The sequence below is a fragment of the Oncorhynchus kisutch genome, linkage group LG27, assembly GCF_002021735.2.
Source record: "Oncorhynchus kisutch isolate 150728-3 linkage group LG27, Okis_V2, whole genome shotgun sequence".
Taxonomy (NCBI): Eukaryota; Metazoa; Chordata; class Actinopteri; order Salmoniformes; family Salmonidae; genus Oncorhynchus; species Oncorhynchus kisutch.
In genome coordinates, this window is record NC_034200.2 from 32,367,775 (window position 1) to 32,386,397 (window position 18,623).

The 18,623-nt window shown below is 42.5% G+C and overlaps 1 protein-coding gene across 1 annotated transcript in view; it reads right to left on the reverse strand.

Annotated features, from left to right (window-relative positions):
* Window positions 1-3,851: 3,851 nt before the first annotated feature.
* The window catches only part of LOC109871926 (guanine nucleotide-binding protein G(I)/G(S)/G(O) subunit gamma-12-like), a 44,837-nt gene continuing 30,065 nt past the window's right edge, over window positions 3,852-18,623 (reverse strand). Inside the window, exons 2-4 of the mRNA XM_020462956.2 lie at window positions 5,330-5,364; window positions 5,107-5,215; window positions 3,852-3,986 (exon numbers count right to left, since the gene is read on the reverse strand). Coding sequence (XP_020318545.1) covers window positions 3,861-3,986; window positions 5,107-5,199 — 219 coding nt within the window. The 5' untranslated portion in view covers window positions 5,200-5,215; window positions 5,330-5,364 and the 3' untranslated portion in view covers window positions 3,852-3,860. The remainder of the gene's footprint in view (window positions 3,987-5,106; window positions 5,216-5,329; window positions 5,365-18,623) is intronic.

Here is an 18,623-nt window from a genome sequence, read left to right on the forward strand (position 1 = left end):
GCTGCATTTTAATAATACGTTTCAATTCATTGTTAGATTGTCTTAACATAATGGGAACAATGGATTCTTGCACGTGGTAGTATAATTACATTTTTGTCATTTAGTAGATGCTCTTATACAGTGTATACATTTTTTGTGCTTTTTCGCAGTGGTCCCTCAAACCACAACCCTGGCTTTGCTAGCGCCTTGATCTACCAACTGAGCCACACCGGACCATATTACCCACCATCAGACTAACAATCAAGTGAGAAAAGTGAGGAAGTAACAAAAATAAAGAAGCAGAGGAGACAAGGTGCAATTATAAATCTATGTTTAATAACAACAGGAAAGACTGTACTCAGCAGAGAGAGAAACAAAGGCTCCATCACTTGATATAATGAACAAAAACACATACAGATGTCTTTAATCCACCAGGTTCACACTGTCTTCACAGAGGGTCAGGGAAAGGTCACGTACGAGTCTCACAAAGTTATATAAAGGCCATTGCTGGTATGCTGGTTGAATCAGAATTGTCTGGTGATGTCACACAAAGTAACAGTAGCCAGATTTAGCATATTAGAGAGATACACTGTCAGAGAGAAAAGTAGTTGAGATACAATTGTCATCGCTCAAGAATTCTTAATGGGTTACTGGGTCTCCCTGTCTCTGATTTCAATTCTTAATGGGTTACTGGGTCTCCCTGTCTCTGATTTCAATTCTTAATGGGTTACTGGGTCTCCCTGTCTCTGATTTCAAGACCTTTATGATGAATGAAGTACCTTTTGGAGGGAGGTTAACACAAACATTACAAACAGTAGCACCAGGTGTATACAATGACATTTTCTTTTCTCTTCTGCTAGTGACAAGACGATGGCACGATTCAGTTAGAAATCACAGGAAATCAGCACAGAAAGATCCATTTCATTTAACAAATAAAAAAATAATAATCTTCACACCACAATGCAAACACTTGTAAGGCTTTGTGAATGCAAACATAATTATACTTTCCAGCCTATCTGTGCTAACCACATCGATACAGCTGGTTCGTTTTATCGAGACATGTTCCCAACAGCTAACCGACAGGGCATACGGGACATTCTATTTTTTTACTGTTCAATAGGACAGAGTTTCCCAAACTTGGTCCTGCCCCCCCAAATACGATACTTAGTACTATCACATGACATTGGGGTCAGCTTCAAATCAACGTGGTCTCAGAGCATTTAGTATAATTCTGTTTGTAAATTGAGACACTCCATTTAGTATGATATGTGTTAATTTGTGGATGTCCATCATCAGTTTTTGATGACATGTTACGAATTCCAATTTGTTGTGGTTAACGTTGGTTAGGTGGCTAACATTAGCTAGCTGGCTAACGTTAGCTCTAGGGCTTAGGGGTTAAGGTTAGGAGTTGGACTAAAAGGGTTAAGGTTAGGGTTAGGGGAAGGGCCAGCTAAAAGGGTTAGGGTTAGCTAATATGCTAAGTAGTTGTAAAATAGCTTAAAAAAAAGTAGTAAGTAGTTGCCAAGTTGCTAAAATGCTTAATTTGTCCGTGATGAGATTAAAGCATGCAACCTTTGTGTTGCTAGACATTCGCATTATACGCCTATCCCATCCCAACCCATCCCATCCCATCCCATCCCAACCCATCCTATCCCATCCCATCCTATCCCATCCCATCCCATCCTATCCCAACCCATCCTATCCCATCCCAACCCATCCCATCCCATCCCATCCCATCCTATCCCAACCCATCCTATCCCATCCCATCCCATCCTATCCCATCCCATCCTATCCCATCCCATCCCATCCTATCCCATCCCATCCCAACCCATCCCATCCCATCCCATCCCATCCCATCCCATCCCATCCCATCCTATCCCATCCTATCCCATCCTATCCCATCCCATCCTATCCCATCCTATCCCATCCCATCCCAACCCATCCCATCCCATCCCATCCTATCCCATCCTATCCCATCCCATCCTATCCCATCCCATCCTATCCCATCCTATCCCATCCTATCCCATCCCATCCCAACCAACCAACCTCCTTTTGTTTTTGCCTTAACTAACTTTCTATCTTATGTAACCATACCAAAGGTAACATGCCATATACTATAATGAATAAAATATAAATGCAACATGCAACAATTTCTTGAGTTCAATTTCTTTTGTTGAGTTACAGTTCATACAAATAAATCAGGCTGACCCACTGGGGAGCCAGGCCCAGCCAATCAGAATTACTTTTTCCCCACAGACAGAAATAGTCCCCCCTTTCTCCTCTGACGATCCCGCAGATGAAGAAACCAGATGTGGAGGTCCTGGGCTGGTGTGGTTATAAGTGGTCTCCGGTTGTGAGACCGGTTGGACGTACTGCCAAATTCTCTAAAAGGATGTGGGAGGTGGCTTATGGTAGGTAACAGCTCTGGTGGACATTCCTGCAGTCAGCATGTCAATTGCACGCTCCCTCAAAACTTGAGAATTGTGCAATTGCGTTGCGTGACCAAACTGCACATTTTAGAGTGGCCTTTGATTGTCCCCAGCACAAGGTGCACCTGTGTAATGATCATGCTGTTTAATGAGCTTCTTGAAATGCCACACCTGTCAAGTAGATTGATTATCTTGACAAAGGATACATGCTCACTAACAAGGGTGTAAACAATTTTTTGCACATAATTTAAGAGAAATTCCTTTTTTGGGCGTAGGGAAATATCTCAGGGATTTTAATTTTCAGCTCATGAAACATGGGACCAGCCCTTCACATGTTGCATTTATATTTTTGTTCAGTGTAATTTGAGTGTCCCGGATGTACGTTTACTATGTTACTTCTAGTCTATGAGACCAGTCTACTCAAATACATGGTATAGTGCACATAGTTGGAGTGAAAATAATTTATTACACCATTAATAACAACCCATGTGCCAAGCTGGTGCACCTCCTATGGTCTCTCCCAACAGAATACTTGTACCTGAACCCCTTCTTTAAAATACCAACCTATACATTGATTACATGATCACTATCGTAAATATGTTAAGGTGACTTGGCTCACAGTGTTCTGTTATGTAACACCTGGTTTAAATGGCTGGGTGGAGTGCTGTATACTGAGGTTGTGAATCACCTGTCTTAGCTGTACACTGCAGTTTCCCATCCGAAAATTGGCAGTGAGTTAAAATATCCTCAGCACTAATCAAAAAACTTGTGCTCTTTACATTAATAGAAGGTTGAGGGCTCTGATGATGTCTATTTTTGAAAATATTTGTCCCTGGGTTTACTTCCTCCATTGCTCACTGACAGTCCAGATGCCATCCTGCTGAACCAGGAAGTTATTCATAAACAGCATGAAGCTGCGTTCACATGCTAGTTGGAACTAGGTTACTCTGACATGTCTGATTTGCTAACTGGTTGTAGTTATACACATGCCCTGTTCAACCAGTTAGCAAGTCAAACATGTCTGAGTTTCCTAGTTCCAACTAGCACGTGAATGCTGCACGGGTCAATGATGAGTCAATGGGAAGAAGACAATACAGCCACATGTCCCAACCATGACTCCAAAGCCTGAAATATATTAAATTAGGTCATTATAATACAAATGACAGAAGATACAATTAAAACAGACTTGTTAAAGGGCTGGTCGGAAACATCGGCTAAATCCACTGAGCTAAATCAGACACACATTAACAGTCAGTGTCCCAAGGTATATTTGAACGATGTACTGTATCAATGCACTGTATGTTATGTCTGTAAGTATGTTCAACGTGAGTGATAAAATACAACATTTTCATTAAAGGGTAAGGTTATAGGCTATAAGGCATGACGGGTGGATGAGTAGAAAAAAAAGACATACAGGAACATTAAAAAGCCAACAGATACATAAAGGGGTCATTACAATATAGCGCAAGGCTTTTTGTCCTTGAAGGGGTTCTCTGAGGCAGGAATGCCCATGAGCAGAGGGTCGTACTTGGCATGTTCGCCGCAGTAGTGCATGAGGTCCGCTGAGGCCTTGGATACCTACAGGCGATATAAGAGAGTGTGCATGAGTGTGTGGGCAAGTGGAGTCTCTCTGCTCACACACATACATGTACAGTATGTACACTAGGCTTGGGCTGTATACCATATATACCATGTAGCGAAGTATTTGGAAATAGCCACAGGATGGTTTTTCAATACCATTGAAACTATTTATTTGTACCTTTTTTTAAACTAAATTTTCATATTTGTCGCTACTTTTTAAGTAAATACCCGCAGTCAACTTGTGCAATACGCTAGGAGATAAAATAAGATTGTGTTCTTCATTTCACCTGTCAAATAATTTTTCATTATGGCGATTACTACCGGTCAAGTGGTGTTTGTATATAAGCACACAACGATGAGACCAGAGCCTTGTGAGTTACTCACTGTTGTGCAGCACGCACCAGATGATTTAGTTACAGTATGGAATTCACAACTAAATATTTGCCAGTTAGATATCTTATAATTAATAAGTTAACTGTCTAAAATGTTGAAACTGCTCTGCAGTTGTGCATTTGGTTTACTAATTTAGTATCTAGTTAGCTATCTACGTATATCTAGCTAAGTGGTTAGCTTCTTCCAAAATCAAGCTTTGTTTGGTAACAGCAGTGATATCCCTCCTGGATCAAGAGCCTTCCTGTCTAATATTTGTTTTGTGCATGCAGCCAACTGATGTTGCATTTTTTTGTTACTTGTATAACTTTATGAGCTGGGATGTCCGTCCTGCAAATACTTTCAGTCAGAGACCGTAGAAAGTGTTTGCAACGCTTGTTAGCATTTAGTTAGCATTCTTTATGTGAATCTACATGTACTTGTTAGCATTGCTAACCTTTGGATTACAGAGGAAAAAGCAGCCCTTGTATTCAGTGTCAGTATTACCGAATATCCCGGTAAGGCACAAGGTCGGTATAAAGGTATGACAATCTGGATACCGCCCAAGCCTAACGCACATTCACAAGTACCCATACACGTGTATACTGTACACAGACACACACACTAACAACAGATCATTGGGCTATCCTTAATAGCATATGGTGTGCATTTAGGGAGACATTTAGGTAAGGACCAGTAAAATCTACTTAGTTACTCAGCACTCCTTTCTACTTTCAGCATGCCGTACCTTTATCCTCTCAATACTGGCCTCTATCTTTAGCTGTTGTACTGTCCTTCTGGCCTGAGTTACGTTGTTAGAGCTTGGCATCTTCGATGACATCTTGGCCTCCACACCACTGCATGGAGGAAGTACACAAGAGAAAAGCTAATATTATAGAATTTGTCATGAAACACAACAGATATGGCAAAAATATAAATAGCCTTTTTATAGATAATTTGACAACACTTACCTCGTCAAATATTTTGAAATCTAATCTTACGAAATCTGAAAGAAAAAAACGTTTTCTTTTAAACAACTGGCAATCATTGCATTAAAAGCATGACCACTCACTTTAGAACGGGTATTGGGACAGAACATTCCCCCCCTCAATCTTTCCCCAGACATCCTGCTATCTGACGGTAAAGACCAACCCATCTTTGACGCATGAGAAGCAGTTAGGCCACTTTGCAAGCCTCTTGACAAATCACGGCACAGTATGTCATTACAAAAACCATTCATATGTCTGCGAAGGGAATGTACAGTAAACAAATAATGGAACGTTGCTGTTGTGTCAACAAAGTGTGATTCAATCAGTTCTCCATTGTGTTTTTGCTTGATATAACCATATGTTTTATTGGAGGCATGTATACTTTAAGAGGCAGTGCAGCTGGTAGCGCTTTGCAACAAGGGTAATATATATATTTCTATGTACAGTACCAGTAATTGTTTGGACACACCTACTCATTCAAAAAAAAATTTTCTCAACCAGCTTCATGAAGTAGTCACCTGGAATGCATTTAAATTAACAGGTGTCTTGTTAAAAGTTTGTTTCTGGAATTTCTTTCCTTCTTAACACATCTGAGCAAATCAGTTGTCTTGTGACAAGGTAGGGGTGGTATACAGAAGATAGCCCTATTTGGTAAAATACCAAGTCCATATTATGGCATGAACAGCTCAAATAGGCAAAGAAAAACAACAGTCCATCATTACTTTAAGACATGAAGGTCAGTCAACATTTCAAGAACTTTGAAAGTTTCTTCGAGTGCAGTCGCAAAAACCATCAATCGCTATGATGAAACTGGCTCTTATAGGAAAGGAAGACCCAGAGTTACTTTTGCTGCAGAGGACAAGTTCACCAGCCTCAGAAATTGCAGCTCAAATAAATGCTTCACAGAGTTCAAGTAACAGACCCATCTCAACATCAACTGTTCAGAGGAAACTGCGTGAATCAGGCCTTCATGGTCGAATTGCTGCAAAGAAACCACTACTAAAGGACACCAATAATAAGAAGAGACTTGCTTGGGTCAAGAAACACGAGTATTAGACCGGTGGAAATCTGTCCTTTGGTCTGATGAGTCCAAATGTTTTGGTTCCAACCACTGTGTCTTTGTGAGACAGAGTAGGTGAACGGATGATCTCCGCATGTGTGGTTCCCACTGTGAGGCATGGAGTAGGAGGTGTGATGATGTGGGGGTGCTTTGCTGGTGACACTGTCTGTGATTTATTTAGAATTCAAGGCACACTTAACAAGTATGGCTACCACAGCATTCTGCAGCGATACGCCATCCCATCAGCTTTGCGCTTAGTGGACTATCATTTGTTTTTCCATGACCCAACACACCTCCAGGCTGTGTAAGGGCAATTTGACCAAGGAGAGTGATGGAGTGCTGAATCAGATGACCTGGCCTCCACAATCACCCGACATCAACCGAATTGAGGTGGTTTGGGATGAGTTGGACAACAGAGTGAAGGAAAAGCAGCCAACAAGTGCTCAGCATATGTGGGAACTCCTTCAAGACTGTTGGAAAAGCATTCCAGGTGAAGCTGGTTGAGAAAATGCCAAGATTGTGCAAAGCTGTCATCAAGGCAAAGGGTGGCTACTTTGAGGCTACTTTGATGAGTCTAAAATCTTAAGTATATTTTGATTTGTTAAACACTTTTTTGGTTACTACATGATTCATATGCATTATTTCATAGTATTGATGTAGAAAATAGTAACATTTAAAAAAAACTTGAATGAGTAGGTGTGTCCAAACATTTGACTGGTACTGTATATATATATTTTTAAATACATTATTTATTTTTTACACTCCTGAAACAAACATATAAATACGAACAACAACTTACAGACACAAATAATTATTACATCTCATCTGCCCAGACCCTCATGCTCACACCACCATCCCTAGTGCCTGCATTATTGTTTGCCACTTGGCCTTAAGTTGTACCAATTTGTTTTTCTCAGTCGCCCATGCTATTTGAATATTTGAATAATATATCATTGCAACAAGGGTAATCATGAGTGTCAACACCTTCCGTTCACACACTTCCTCCATTCACACACAGACCTTTCCCTTAAGTGACATCACAAGGTTTTCCTCATCATGCACAAAGTCACAAGATTTTTATTTACTTTACCTTTATTTAACTAGGCAAGTCAGTTAAGAACAAATTCTTATTTCCAATGGTGGCCTAGGAACAATGGGTTAACTGCCTGTTCAGGGGCAAAACGACAGATTTGTACCTTGTCAGCTCTGGGATTTGAACTGGTCAGCTTTAGGTTACTAGGCCACGACTCTAACCACTAGGCTACCCTGACGCACCAGGGTAGCCTACCAAGATGGTTGAGAACGGTGCAATTGCGCAATTCGGGGTATTCCTGTATCTGTAGGGACCCCTCTTTATATTTCTATTGGTAAATGTTTCAGTTAGGACAGACGGGAGGCCGGGGCGCTCCAGTACAGTATGTGGCATTAATGCACCACAAAAACCTTGGATGCCTCACAGAAGAACCTCATAGAAGAAGGGCACTGTTTTCCCGAAATTCTGTTAACAACGGCGGGGGCAGGTGTTCAGCAGGCGGGAGCGAAGGACACTCTGTGATAGCTTAGCCAGCTAATCCTAAGGAGGACTCTGGTATACATCAGGTGGGAGGAGGGGGCGACACTGTGTGCTAGCTAACTAGCAAGCTAGCTGGCACACGGTGTCGCTTACTATCAAGCTAGCTGGCACACAGTGTCGCCCTGTCTACCGGTACGACCGGTAGACAGTGTCCTTCGCCCCCGCCTGTCAGGCACGGTTTCCCCGCAGTTCTGTTAATGATGGTGAGGGTAGGTGTTCAGCAGGTGGGAGCGAAGGACACGGTCTACTGCTAGCAAGGAGGTCTCCGTTAGGCGGAGGCAAAAAAAATCAGATAATGCTTTTATTTCCCTTTTGACCAACATTCAAAAGTGTCACACAAGCATAAAGATGTCGTGCTCGGGGGGGGGGGATTCATGCAGGAACCAATGGGGTGCTCGAGGGGGGGGAGTTCATGTAGGAACCAATGGAATGCTGGGAGAGGGGGCATTCTGCAGGAATGCCCACACATAGGAATGGCCCGAATTGCAGATTGGAGTTAGTTACACCTTATTGAGATGCTTGAGTATTAAACACAGTTAAGACAAACATACACACACATCCATGACTAGAGCATCTTCTACAAAATCAGGCTGTATATAAGAGAGGGTGGCAGGTAGCCTAGCAGTTAAAAGTGTTGGGCCAGTAACCGAAAGGTCTCTGATTTGAATCCCCAGCCGAAAAGGTAAAAAAATACGCAAATATAGTTTAAGTGCAGAGTAGAGTCCTGAGAGTAGAGTCCTGAGAGTAGAGTCCTGAGAGTAGAGTTCTGAGAGTAGAGTCCTGAGAGTAGAGTCCTGAGAGTAGAGTCCTGAGAGTAGAGTCCTGAGAATAGAGTCCTGAGAGTAGTCCTGAGAGTAGAGTCCTGAGAGTAGAGTCCTGAGAATAGAGTCCTGAGAGTAGAGTCCTGAGAGTAGAGTTCTGAGAGTAGTGTCCGGAGTGAAGTAAAGTGGGGTAAAGTTCACAGTCAGTTAGAGGAGTCATTCCATCTGAGCTCTAATTCCCCTTCCTGGTAATCATTTACAGGGATGATGGGAACATGCCTGGACACATCCTCTCCTCTGCTTCCTGGGATCTCTGGTTTCTTTTTCACTCCCTCTCCCTCCCTCTCACACACATATACACACTTCATTTTTTACTGCAAGAGACAGGAAACATTGAGCACTTTTCTCAGAACATATTGTGTAATAAACAGAAACACCACATGTGCAACAACGAGGCCCACAATAAGGTAGGCCTTATTAAATCTTCAACTAAGCCAATCAGCATCCAGTGTTAAAAGTCCTATGTTCATGCACACTGCAGAGGAATTAAAGCAGAGTGAAATGTAAGAAACATTGTGTAATATCAGTAAAGAATATGAATGTAATTACACACAACTTAATGATCAAAATACAGAAGTGTGCACTGTGCACAGGACCAGAGCTAGGATTCAAATGATCCTGTTCCTCCATTAGAGTGATTGGGTTGTTTTGTTTGACCCCAGTGCCCAACAGGATGCGATTCCTTCTAAAGTCTTTGATGCTATGACAGGCGTCCACTGTATTTCTCTTTGTGTCCGGGAAGGAGGGAAGACTCTAATTTCCTGGCCTTTGCTTTGGGATGACTGATTAAAGCACAACGTTCCAGAGCAAAACATAGCTGGACAATGATGAAGCTGGAAAGCTTTGTTGCTGCATTTAGCCCTGGGTAAAATACATGTCAGATACTGTCAAAGACTTTCATTTAGCCCTGGGTAAAATACATGTCAGATACTGTCAAAGACTTTCATTTAGCCCTGGGTAAAATACATATGTCAGATACTGTCAAAGACTTTCATTTAGCCCTGGGTAAAATACATATGTCAGATACTGTCAAAGACTTTCATTTAGCCCTGGGTAAAATACATATGTCAGATACTGTCAAAGACTTTCATTTAGCCCAGGGTAAAATACATATGTCAGATACTGTCAAAGACTTTCATTTAGCCCTGGGTAAAATACATATGTCAGATACTGTCAAAGACTTTCATTTAGCCCTGGGTAAAATACATATGTCAGATACTGTCAAAGACTTTCATTTAGCCCTGGGTAAAATACATATGTCAGATACTGTCAAAGACTTTCATTTAGCCCTGGGTAAAATACATATGTCAGATACTGTCAAAGACTTTCATTTAGCCCTGGGTAAAATACATATGTCAGATACTGTCAAAGACTTTCATTTAGCCCAGGGTAAAATACATGTCAGATACTTACAAAGACTTTCTTGATTTAGTTTCCCTGGTACAATGTGACCAAAGGAAAATTCTGTGTCACAAGTGCAATCTCTGCCTACCCTGCATTCCAGTCAAGCCAAATCAACCTGAAACCCCAAACCCCCAATGCAAATATGTATCAAAAATACTCTTCCAGAGCACTTCTAGCCAAGAGTTCTGAGAAAAGCCCCGCCCATTTGCCACCATGTCAGGTTTTTGGTGGGTCAGTTCCTGGTGTTAAACTAACATAAGGAGTCAACCTAACAGAGCTGAACAGTCAATGACCCGAGGGAAAAAAGGATGTAACATCATCCTCCGACAGAACAGAAGCATGATAGCTTTTCAAGTGAACCATAACAATAGAATGAATAAAAGACAATGTGTAAATCAGAAAACTGATTTGTCAATCAAATCAAATCAATCAATCGTGTTTATAAAGTCCTTTTTACATCTTATGGTAATACATCACTAGCTCTTCCTCCAAATTCCTCCAGCTTCCTTTGATTCTCTCTTAACTTCATAAAGAGTAAAGATGTGTACAATATTCCAGCTTCGCACCATGACGACGTGCCACAATCAAAATAAATCAAGCTGAAGTTTAAAGTCAACGTGATAGAGAACGTCGTTAGTCACGGACTGAAGTAAAGATCCCTCCCTGGAGCAGTAAACAGTAAACCGGATATTTATTTATTCTTCTTGGAAAGAAGGCAGGCCTGAGGAGCTCATGTGTCCTGCTGCATTAGAACCTGGGTCAAACTGGGCTCCGCGGGTTCTGATGGAGCTGCAGTCAGTTGATGTTGGCTGTCACTTGTCAATATATATATTTTAAATCCAACCTGAAATTCCTAGAAGTTAGGGTTGAATAAAGGTCACAGTGCATGCTTACAAAGAACAGACTACGGTACTAAATGACAGTGTGTAGTAGAGGTAAGCTGGTCCTGGATACCGTAGCCTCGTACACTGATGTTAGGCCTGTATTTACTGTCGCCCCCAAACCATAGAAACCTTTGTGTGGCTTCGAAAGACCAGTTCAATCAGTCTGGGAGTTTTCTGACCCGCTCAACATTAGTGATTTTTTAAACAGCCCAACCCAAGTGAGTCAAGCTAGCAAGTCCTCTGATCTGATGCCAACCATCACCACCACCACCATCCGAATTGACTTTGGGAGGGGCACCCCCATCCCCCTGCAGTAACTCCAAGGCGGGGGGCCACACAGCCACCATACAGTAGTTCTACCACCTAGGATCAGAGAGAGAGACCACCCCATAATATAGCCCACCCCAGCGCCCCCCGCCACCACTCTCCAGCCCTCACATGTCAACCTCAACAGGACCACCAACAGTATTGAATACAGCAGGCCCACTACTCTACTGTACCTTACACACACTCACCCACACACTATTAATTAACATGACATTAAAAGCACAACGCCGGAGAGTCCTTTGTGAGTCACTAGAATGAATCAAGTTTTCTATGAATGGGGTCTGTGTTAATTAATGTGATATAATCAGGCCACTGTGAATTCTATTGCCACTGACTAATACATGTTAAGTGCATTGCAAGATAATGGACCGTGTCAACTGGTTGTGTGGTCCTTTAGTGTGAAAGTTAGCAAAAAGTAGGTAGCATGCAATAATAAATGTCCCCCTATGGCTGCAGCTGTACATCTTTGCTTGAAGTCAGGACTCATAAACAAACATTTTTGCAGGTCATATAACGTCTGCATGATTATATCTAAAGAAGGCTATGGCTTATTAAAATGTGTTCATATGGGTTGTCTATAGACATCGTCTGAGGCCAAAGTCGACACTCTTGTGTAAAGTGATATTTGGAGTCTAGACAGACGTCTGCCTCTTTGAACTTTCCAGAGTTCAAAGCCCTGGGCTGCAGCCAGAATTTGTGTTTCTCTCTCTCTCTCTCTCACACTCACACACTCACACACTCACACACTCTCACACTCTCACACTCTCACACTCTCACACACACACACACACACACACACACACACACACACACACACACACACACACACACACACACACACACACACACACACACACACACACACACACACACACACCGCTTGCTGCAGGAGTTCTCTTGTCTGCAGGGCGAAAGCTAAAAGTAGCTGTTCACACTGCTGGAGCCGTGCTCTTTTGCCAGTATCAGCACTGTGAGTCTGTGAATAAAGCCAAACAATTTTCTACTACGAACCCCCATAACAAAGATGCCATTGGTTTTGCTGAGTAAAGTAGGATACGTTTATGAGTCGGTGAGAGAGAAACAGAGAAGCTGCTGATGGTGGTAGCTTATGTTTGCTAATGTGTGAGAAACATTGAGGCACTGAAGAACTAGAGAGGATGACATCATTCCAATCCCACCAGAAAAGCTGCTCAGAGTTGTTCAGCCTTAGAAAAAAAGGGTTCCAAAAGGGTTCTACGGTTGTCCCCGTAGGATAACCCTGGTAGAAAGAACCCTTTTAGGTTCCATGTAGAACCCTCTGTGGTAAGAGTTCTATATGAGCCCAAAATAGTTCTACCTGGAAACAAAAACAGTTCTTTAAAGGGTTCTCCTATGGGGAGAGCCAAATAACCATTTAAGGTTCTAGATAGATTGGCAAGCAACTGTTGTCATGCACATTGGTTGGGACTGCATTGGTCCAGTCTTTCTGTTGAATATATTTTGTAACCTAGGATAATCAGACAGCTTAGACAACTCAAACAGTAGTCAGTGGATGTTGAAACTACAAACATTACATCATAGAGACAACTCAGTGTGTGAGTTTTCAGGAACTTTATAAACCATGGTGCTTATCTGAGCTGTTCCAGTAGTAGGTCAATGACTGCACGAGAGAAAGCTACAGGGGTGAGAGATATGTCACTTCAGTTCTGGGGTAAGAGGAGAGTGAGAAAAGCAAACTACTCAAAGAAGAGGGCATGGTTACAAAGATAACTTCGCTAGGGTGACCCCACCCAGTCCAGTGTCAGCATTGGTGTCCGACTGGAGATTTTAATGCTAATTAATTGTTGAGTAAAAATAAAAAATTAATTATCCGCTTGATGCCCCCATCAAAAATCTGTCTGTTTCAGCTAGAGATATTTTTTTGCATAGGCTGCATCTCAATCCACAGCATCTGCCGATGTCATCTTTCCTGCATCTGTGGTGGAAGGTGGCTAAGCTACAGCTGTGTTTGTCAGACCAGGAGGTGTCGTAGTGTCAGAACCGTTTGGGCTGCACACTAGTTTGGGAAGACAAGACTTTCACGAACATGATGGCGTTCTCCGTTTTGCTCTACGACCCCACAAGTGTCACGAGACTTGTGTTAATAACCCGGTATTGAGCCAACAAATGACTGGAAATGAATAGGGCATTTCCAAGTAAAGGTATACGGGTAATTCCATGGTATTAAAAAATATATATAAATATAAATAAATACACACATATATATATATATATATATATATATATATATATATATAGAAAATATACACACACAGAATGCATTCAGAAAGTATTCAGACCCCTTCCCCATTTCAACATTCTAAAATTGACACAATCATTTTTTCCCTCATCAATCTACACACAATACCCCATGATGAAGCAAAAACAGTTGTTATTTTTTTTGCTAATTTCTGAGAAATAAAAAACAGAAATAACTTATTTACATCAGTATTCAAACCCTTTGCTATGACACTTGAAGTTGAGCTCAGGTGCATCCTGTTTCCATTGATCATCCTTGAGATGTTTCTACAACTTTATTGGAGTCCACCTGTGGTAAATTCAAGTGATTGGACATGATTTGGAAAGGCACACACCTATCTACAGTCGTGGCCAAAAGTTTTGAGAATGACACAAATATTAATTTCCACAAAGTTTGCTGCCTCAGTGTCCTTAGATATTTGTGTCAGATGTTACTATGGCATACTGAAGTATAATTACAAGTATTTCATAAGTGTCAAATGCTTTTATTGACAATTACATGAAGTTGATGCAAAGAGTCAATATTTGCAGTGTTGACCCTTCTTTTTCAAGACCTCTGCAATCCGCACTGGCATGCTGTCAATTAATTTCTGGGCCACATCCTGACCAATGGCAGCCCATTCTTGCATAATCAATGCTTGGAGTTTGTCAGAATTTGTGGGTTTTTGTTTGTCCACCCGCCTCTTGAGGATTGATGGGATTAAGGTCTGGGGAGTTTCCTGGCCATGGACCCAAAATATTGATGTTTCGTTCCCTGAGCCACTTAGTTATCCCTTTTGCCTTATGGCAAGGTGCTCCATCATGCTGGAAAAGGCATTATTCGTCACCAAACTGTTCCTGGATGGTTGGGAGAAGTTGCTCTCGGAGGATGTGTTGGTACCATTCTTTATTCATGGCTGTGTTCTTAGGCAAAATTGTGAATGAGCCCACTCCCTTGGCTAAGAAGCAACCCCACACATGAATGGTCTCAGGATGCTTTACTGTTGGCATGACACAGGACTGATGGTAGCGCACACCTTGTCTTCTCCGGACAAGCATTTTCCAGATGCTCCAAACAATCGGAAAGGGGATTTGTCAAGAAAATGACTTTACCCCAGTCCTCAGCAGTCCAATCCCTGTACCTTTGGCAGAATATCAGTCTGTCCCTGATGTTTTTCCTGGAGAGAAGTGGCTTCTTTGCTGTCCTTCTTGACACCAGGCCATCCTCCAAAAGTCTTCACCTCACTGTGCATGCAGATGCACTCACACCTGCCTGCTGCCATTCCTGAGCAAGCTCTGTACTGGTGGTGCCCCGATCCCGCAGCTGAATCAACTTTAGGAGACGGTCCTCGCGCTTGCTGGACTTTCTTGGGCGCCCTGAAGCCTTCTTCACAACAATTGAACCGCTCTCCTTGAAGTTCTTGATGATCCGATAAATGGTTGATTTAGGTGCAATCTTACTGGCAACAATATCCTTGCCTGTGATGCCCTTTTTGTGCAAAGCAATGATGACGGCACGTGTTTCCTTGCAGGTAACCATGGTTGACAGAGGAAGAACAATGATTCCAAGCACCACCCTCCTTTTGAAGCTTCCATTCTGTTATTCGAACTCAATCAGCATGATAGAGTGATTTCCAGCCTTGTCCTCGTCAACACTCACACCTGTGTTAACGACAGAATCACTGACATAATGTCAGATGGTTTTTGTGGCAGGGCTGAAATGCAGTGTAAATCTTTTGGGGGGATTCAGTTCATTTGCATGGCAAAGAGGGACTTTGCAATTAATCTGATCACTCTTCATAACATTCTGGAGTATATGCAAATTCCCATCATACAAACTTAGGCAACAGACTTTGTGAAAATTAATATTTGTGTCGTTCTCAAAACTTTTGGCCACGACTGTATATAAGTCCCACAGTTGACACTGCATGTCAGAGCAAAAACTAATAAACCAAGCCATGAGGTCGAAGGAATTGTCCGTAGAGCTCCAAGACAGGATTGTGTTGAGGCACAGATCTGGGGAACGGGCACCAACATATTTCTGCAGCATTGAAGGTCCCCAAGAACACAGTGGCCTCCATCATTCTTAATTTGAAGAAGTTTGGAAACACCAAGACTCTTCCTAGAGCTGGCCACAAGGCCAAACTGAGCAATTGGGGGAGAAGGGCCTTGGTCAGGGAGGTGACCAAGAACCCGATGGTCACTCTGACAGAGCTCCAGAGTTCCTCTGTGGATATAGCAGAACCTTCCAGAAGCACAACCATCTCTGAAGCACTCCACCAATCAGGCCACTATGGTGAGTGGCCAGACAGAAGCAATTCCTCAGTAAAAGGCACGACAGCCCGCTTGGGGTTTGCCAAAAGGCCGCTAAAGGACTCTCAGACCATGAGAAACAAGATTATCTGGTCTGATGAAACCAAGATTGAACGCTTTGGCCAGAATGCCAAGCGTCACGTCTGGAGAAAACCTGGCACCATCCCTACGGAGAACCTGCTCCAGAGCGCGCAGGGCTTCAGACTGGGGCGAAGGTTCACCTTCCAACAGGACAACGACCCTAAGCACACAGCCAAGACAATGCAGGATGTAGCTTCGGGACAAGTCTCTGAGTGTCCTTGAGTGGCCCAGCCAGAGCCCGGACTTGAAACTGATCGAACATTCCTGGAGAGACCTGAAAATATCTGTGCAGCGACGCTCCCCATCCAACCTGACAGAGCTTCAGAGGATCTGCAGAGAAGAATGGGAGAAACTCCCCAAATACAGGTGTGCCAAGCTTGTAGCATCATACCCAAGAAGACTCGAGGTTGTAATCGTTGCCAAAGGTGCTTCAACAAAGTATTGAGTAAGGGTCTGAATACTTACGTAAATATGATATTTCCCCCCAAAAAATTATAAACTTGCAAAAATGTCAAAACCTGTTTTTGCTTTGTCATTATGGGTATTGTGTGTAGATTGATGAATGGGAATGTGGAAAAAGTCAAGTGGACTGAATACTTTCCAAAAGCACTGTATATATACAGTGGGGCAAAAAAGTATTTAGTCAGTCACCAATTGTGCAAGTCCTCCCACTTAAAAAGATGAGAGAGGCCTGTAATTTTCATCATAGGTACACTTCAACTATGACAGACAAATGAGAAAACAAAACCAGAAAATCACATTGTAGGATTTTTTATGAATTTATTTGCAAATTCATTAAAGGAGTGGGAGGCCCCGGTGCACAACTGAGCAAAAGGACAAGTACATTAGAGTGTCTAGTTTGAGAAACAGATGCCTCACATGTCCTCAACTGGCAGCTTCATTAAATAGTACCCCCAAAACACCAGTCTCAACATCAACAGTGAAGAGGCGACTCCGGGATGCTGGCCTTCTAGGCAGAGATGCAAAGAAAAAGCCACATCTCAGACTGGCCAATAAAAAAAAGAGATTCAGATGGGCAAAAGAACACAGACACTGGACAGAGTAACTCTGCCTAGAAGGACAGCATCCCGGAGTCACCTCTTTACTGTTGACATTGAGACTGGACAGAGGAACTCTGCCTAGAAGGCCAGCATCCCGGAGTCACCTCTTTACTGTTGACGTTGAGACTGGACAGAGGAACTCTGCCTAGAAGGCCGGCATCCCGGAGTCACCTCTTCACTGTTGATGTTGAGACTGGTGTTTTGCGGGTACTATTTAATGAAGCTGCCTCCAAATCACTATGTCCGTCCCTGGGTCTAACCACACCAAGACTATGTTAGCCTCCTGACCCTAAAGGGATACTTCGGCGTTTTAGCAATAAGGCCCATTATCTACTTCCCCGGTGTCAGATTAACTTGTGGATACCATTTTAATGTCTCTGTGTCCAGTATGAAGGAAGTTATAGAGGTAGTTAAGTCCATGCTAACTAGTGTTAGCACAATGACTGGAAATCTTTGAGTATCTGCTAGCATGCCTGAAGCATCCCTTTAAGTCTTTATGTTATCTATATTATATTACCAGCAACACAAGTCTCCAGGTCTTAAGACCTGTTTGCTCATCAACGCTCGCCATTAAAAATGCATCCTTTTATTTGATACATTTAAAAGACTGACGTTTCGGCCTTCAATGTCCTTCTTCAGAATAATCACAAAAGGAATGGACAAAATACACTTTTCCAGTACTGTAAACATAGAGTCATTCCCTTGTCCACACATACCGTCAGACATGCAGTACATGCATACACACAGGCTTTATTGAAAACGGCCCTGTTGCTTTCACAGGTTTCACTCTGTAAGCTCTGTTTCAGCAGCAGAGCACAGCTCTGTCTAGACAGTCGTCTCTACACTGAACTCATTTCTGAGGAATCCACAAATCCCCAAATTCCCATGTAATTACTATAGTCTCATTTCTAACCTTCTCTGTTACCCGTGTTGATTCTATACTGACAGAGCAGCCATAGAGGTTTCCTGTAGAGGTAGAACGCTAGCCCAGATTATTTCTACATTCAGCGATGTCTGCATTCTACGTTTGGCATGAAAATGTCTCATAGGCTAATGCAGGAAGGGGCCAGCACCAGGTTTCATAAAACGCATTAGGAGTCAATCCAAACTCATCTTGTTCTTGCTTCATATTCAACATGATAAAACTAGGTTTTGATGTTCTTGCATGCAATGATAGCAGCAACCCATGATTGTGTGAGTACAATACCGTGCTATACATCCAGCAGTAGTGGGCTAGGCAGGTACAGAGTTGATGAGCACAGGATGTGTTTGGAGTCTGACGGACGGACTTGAAGAGATAACGTGATAACACAGGGATATGTGGTATGTGTGGATTAAGCTGAATCCAGTCTGACTCATGACTTAGCCGTGCATAAACAGTAACAGACTGGACTCTGCCCATTTCACCTCACACAGTGGGACTATGACTACAAACAGAGTAACAAGTCCAGGCCCTGAGGCCTCCCGAGTGGTGCAGTGGTCTAAGGCACTGCATC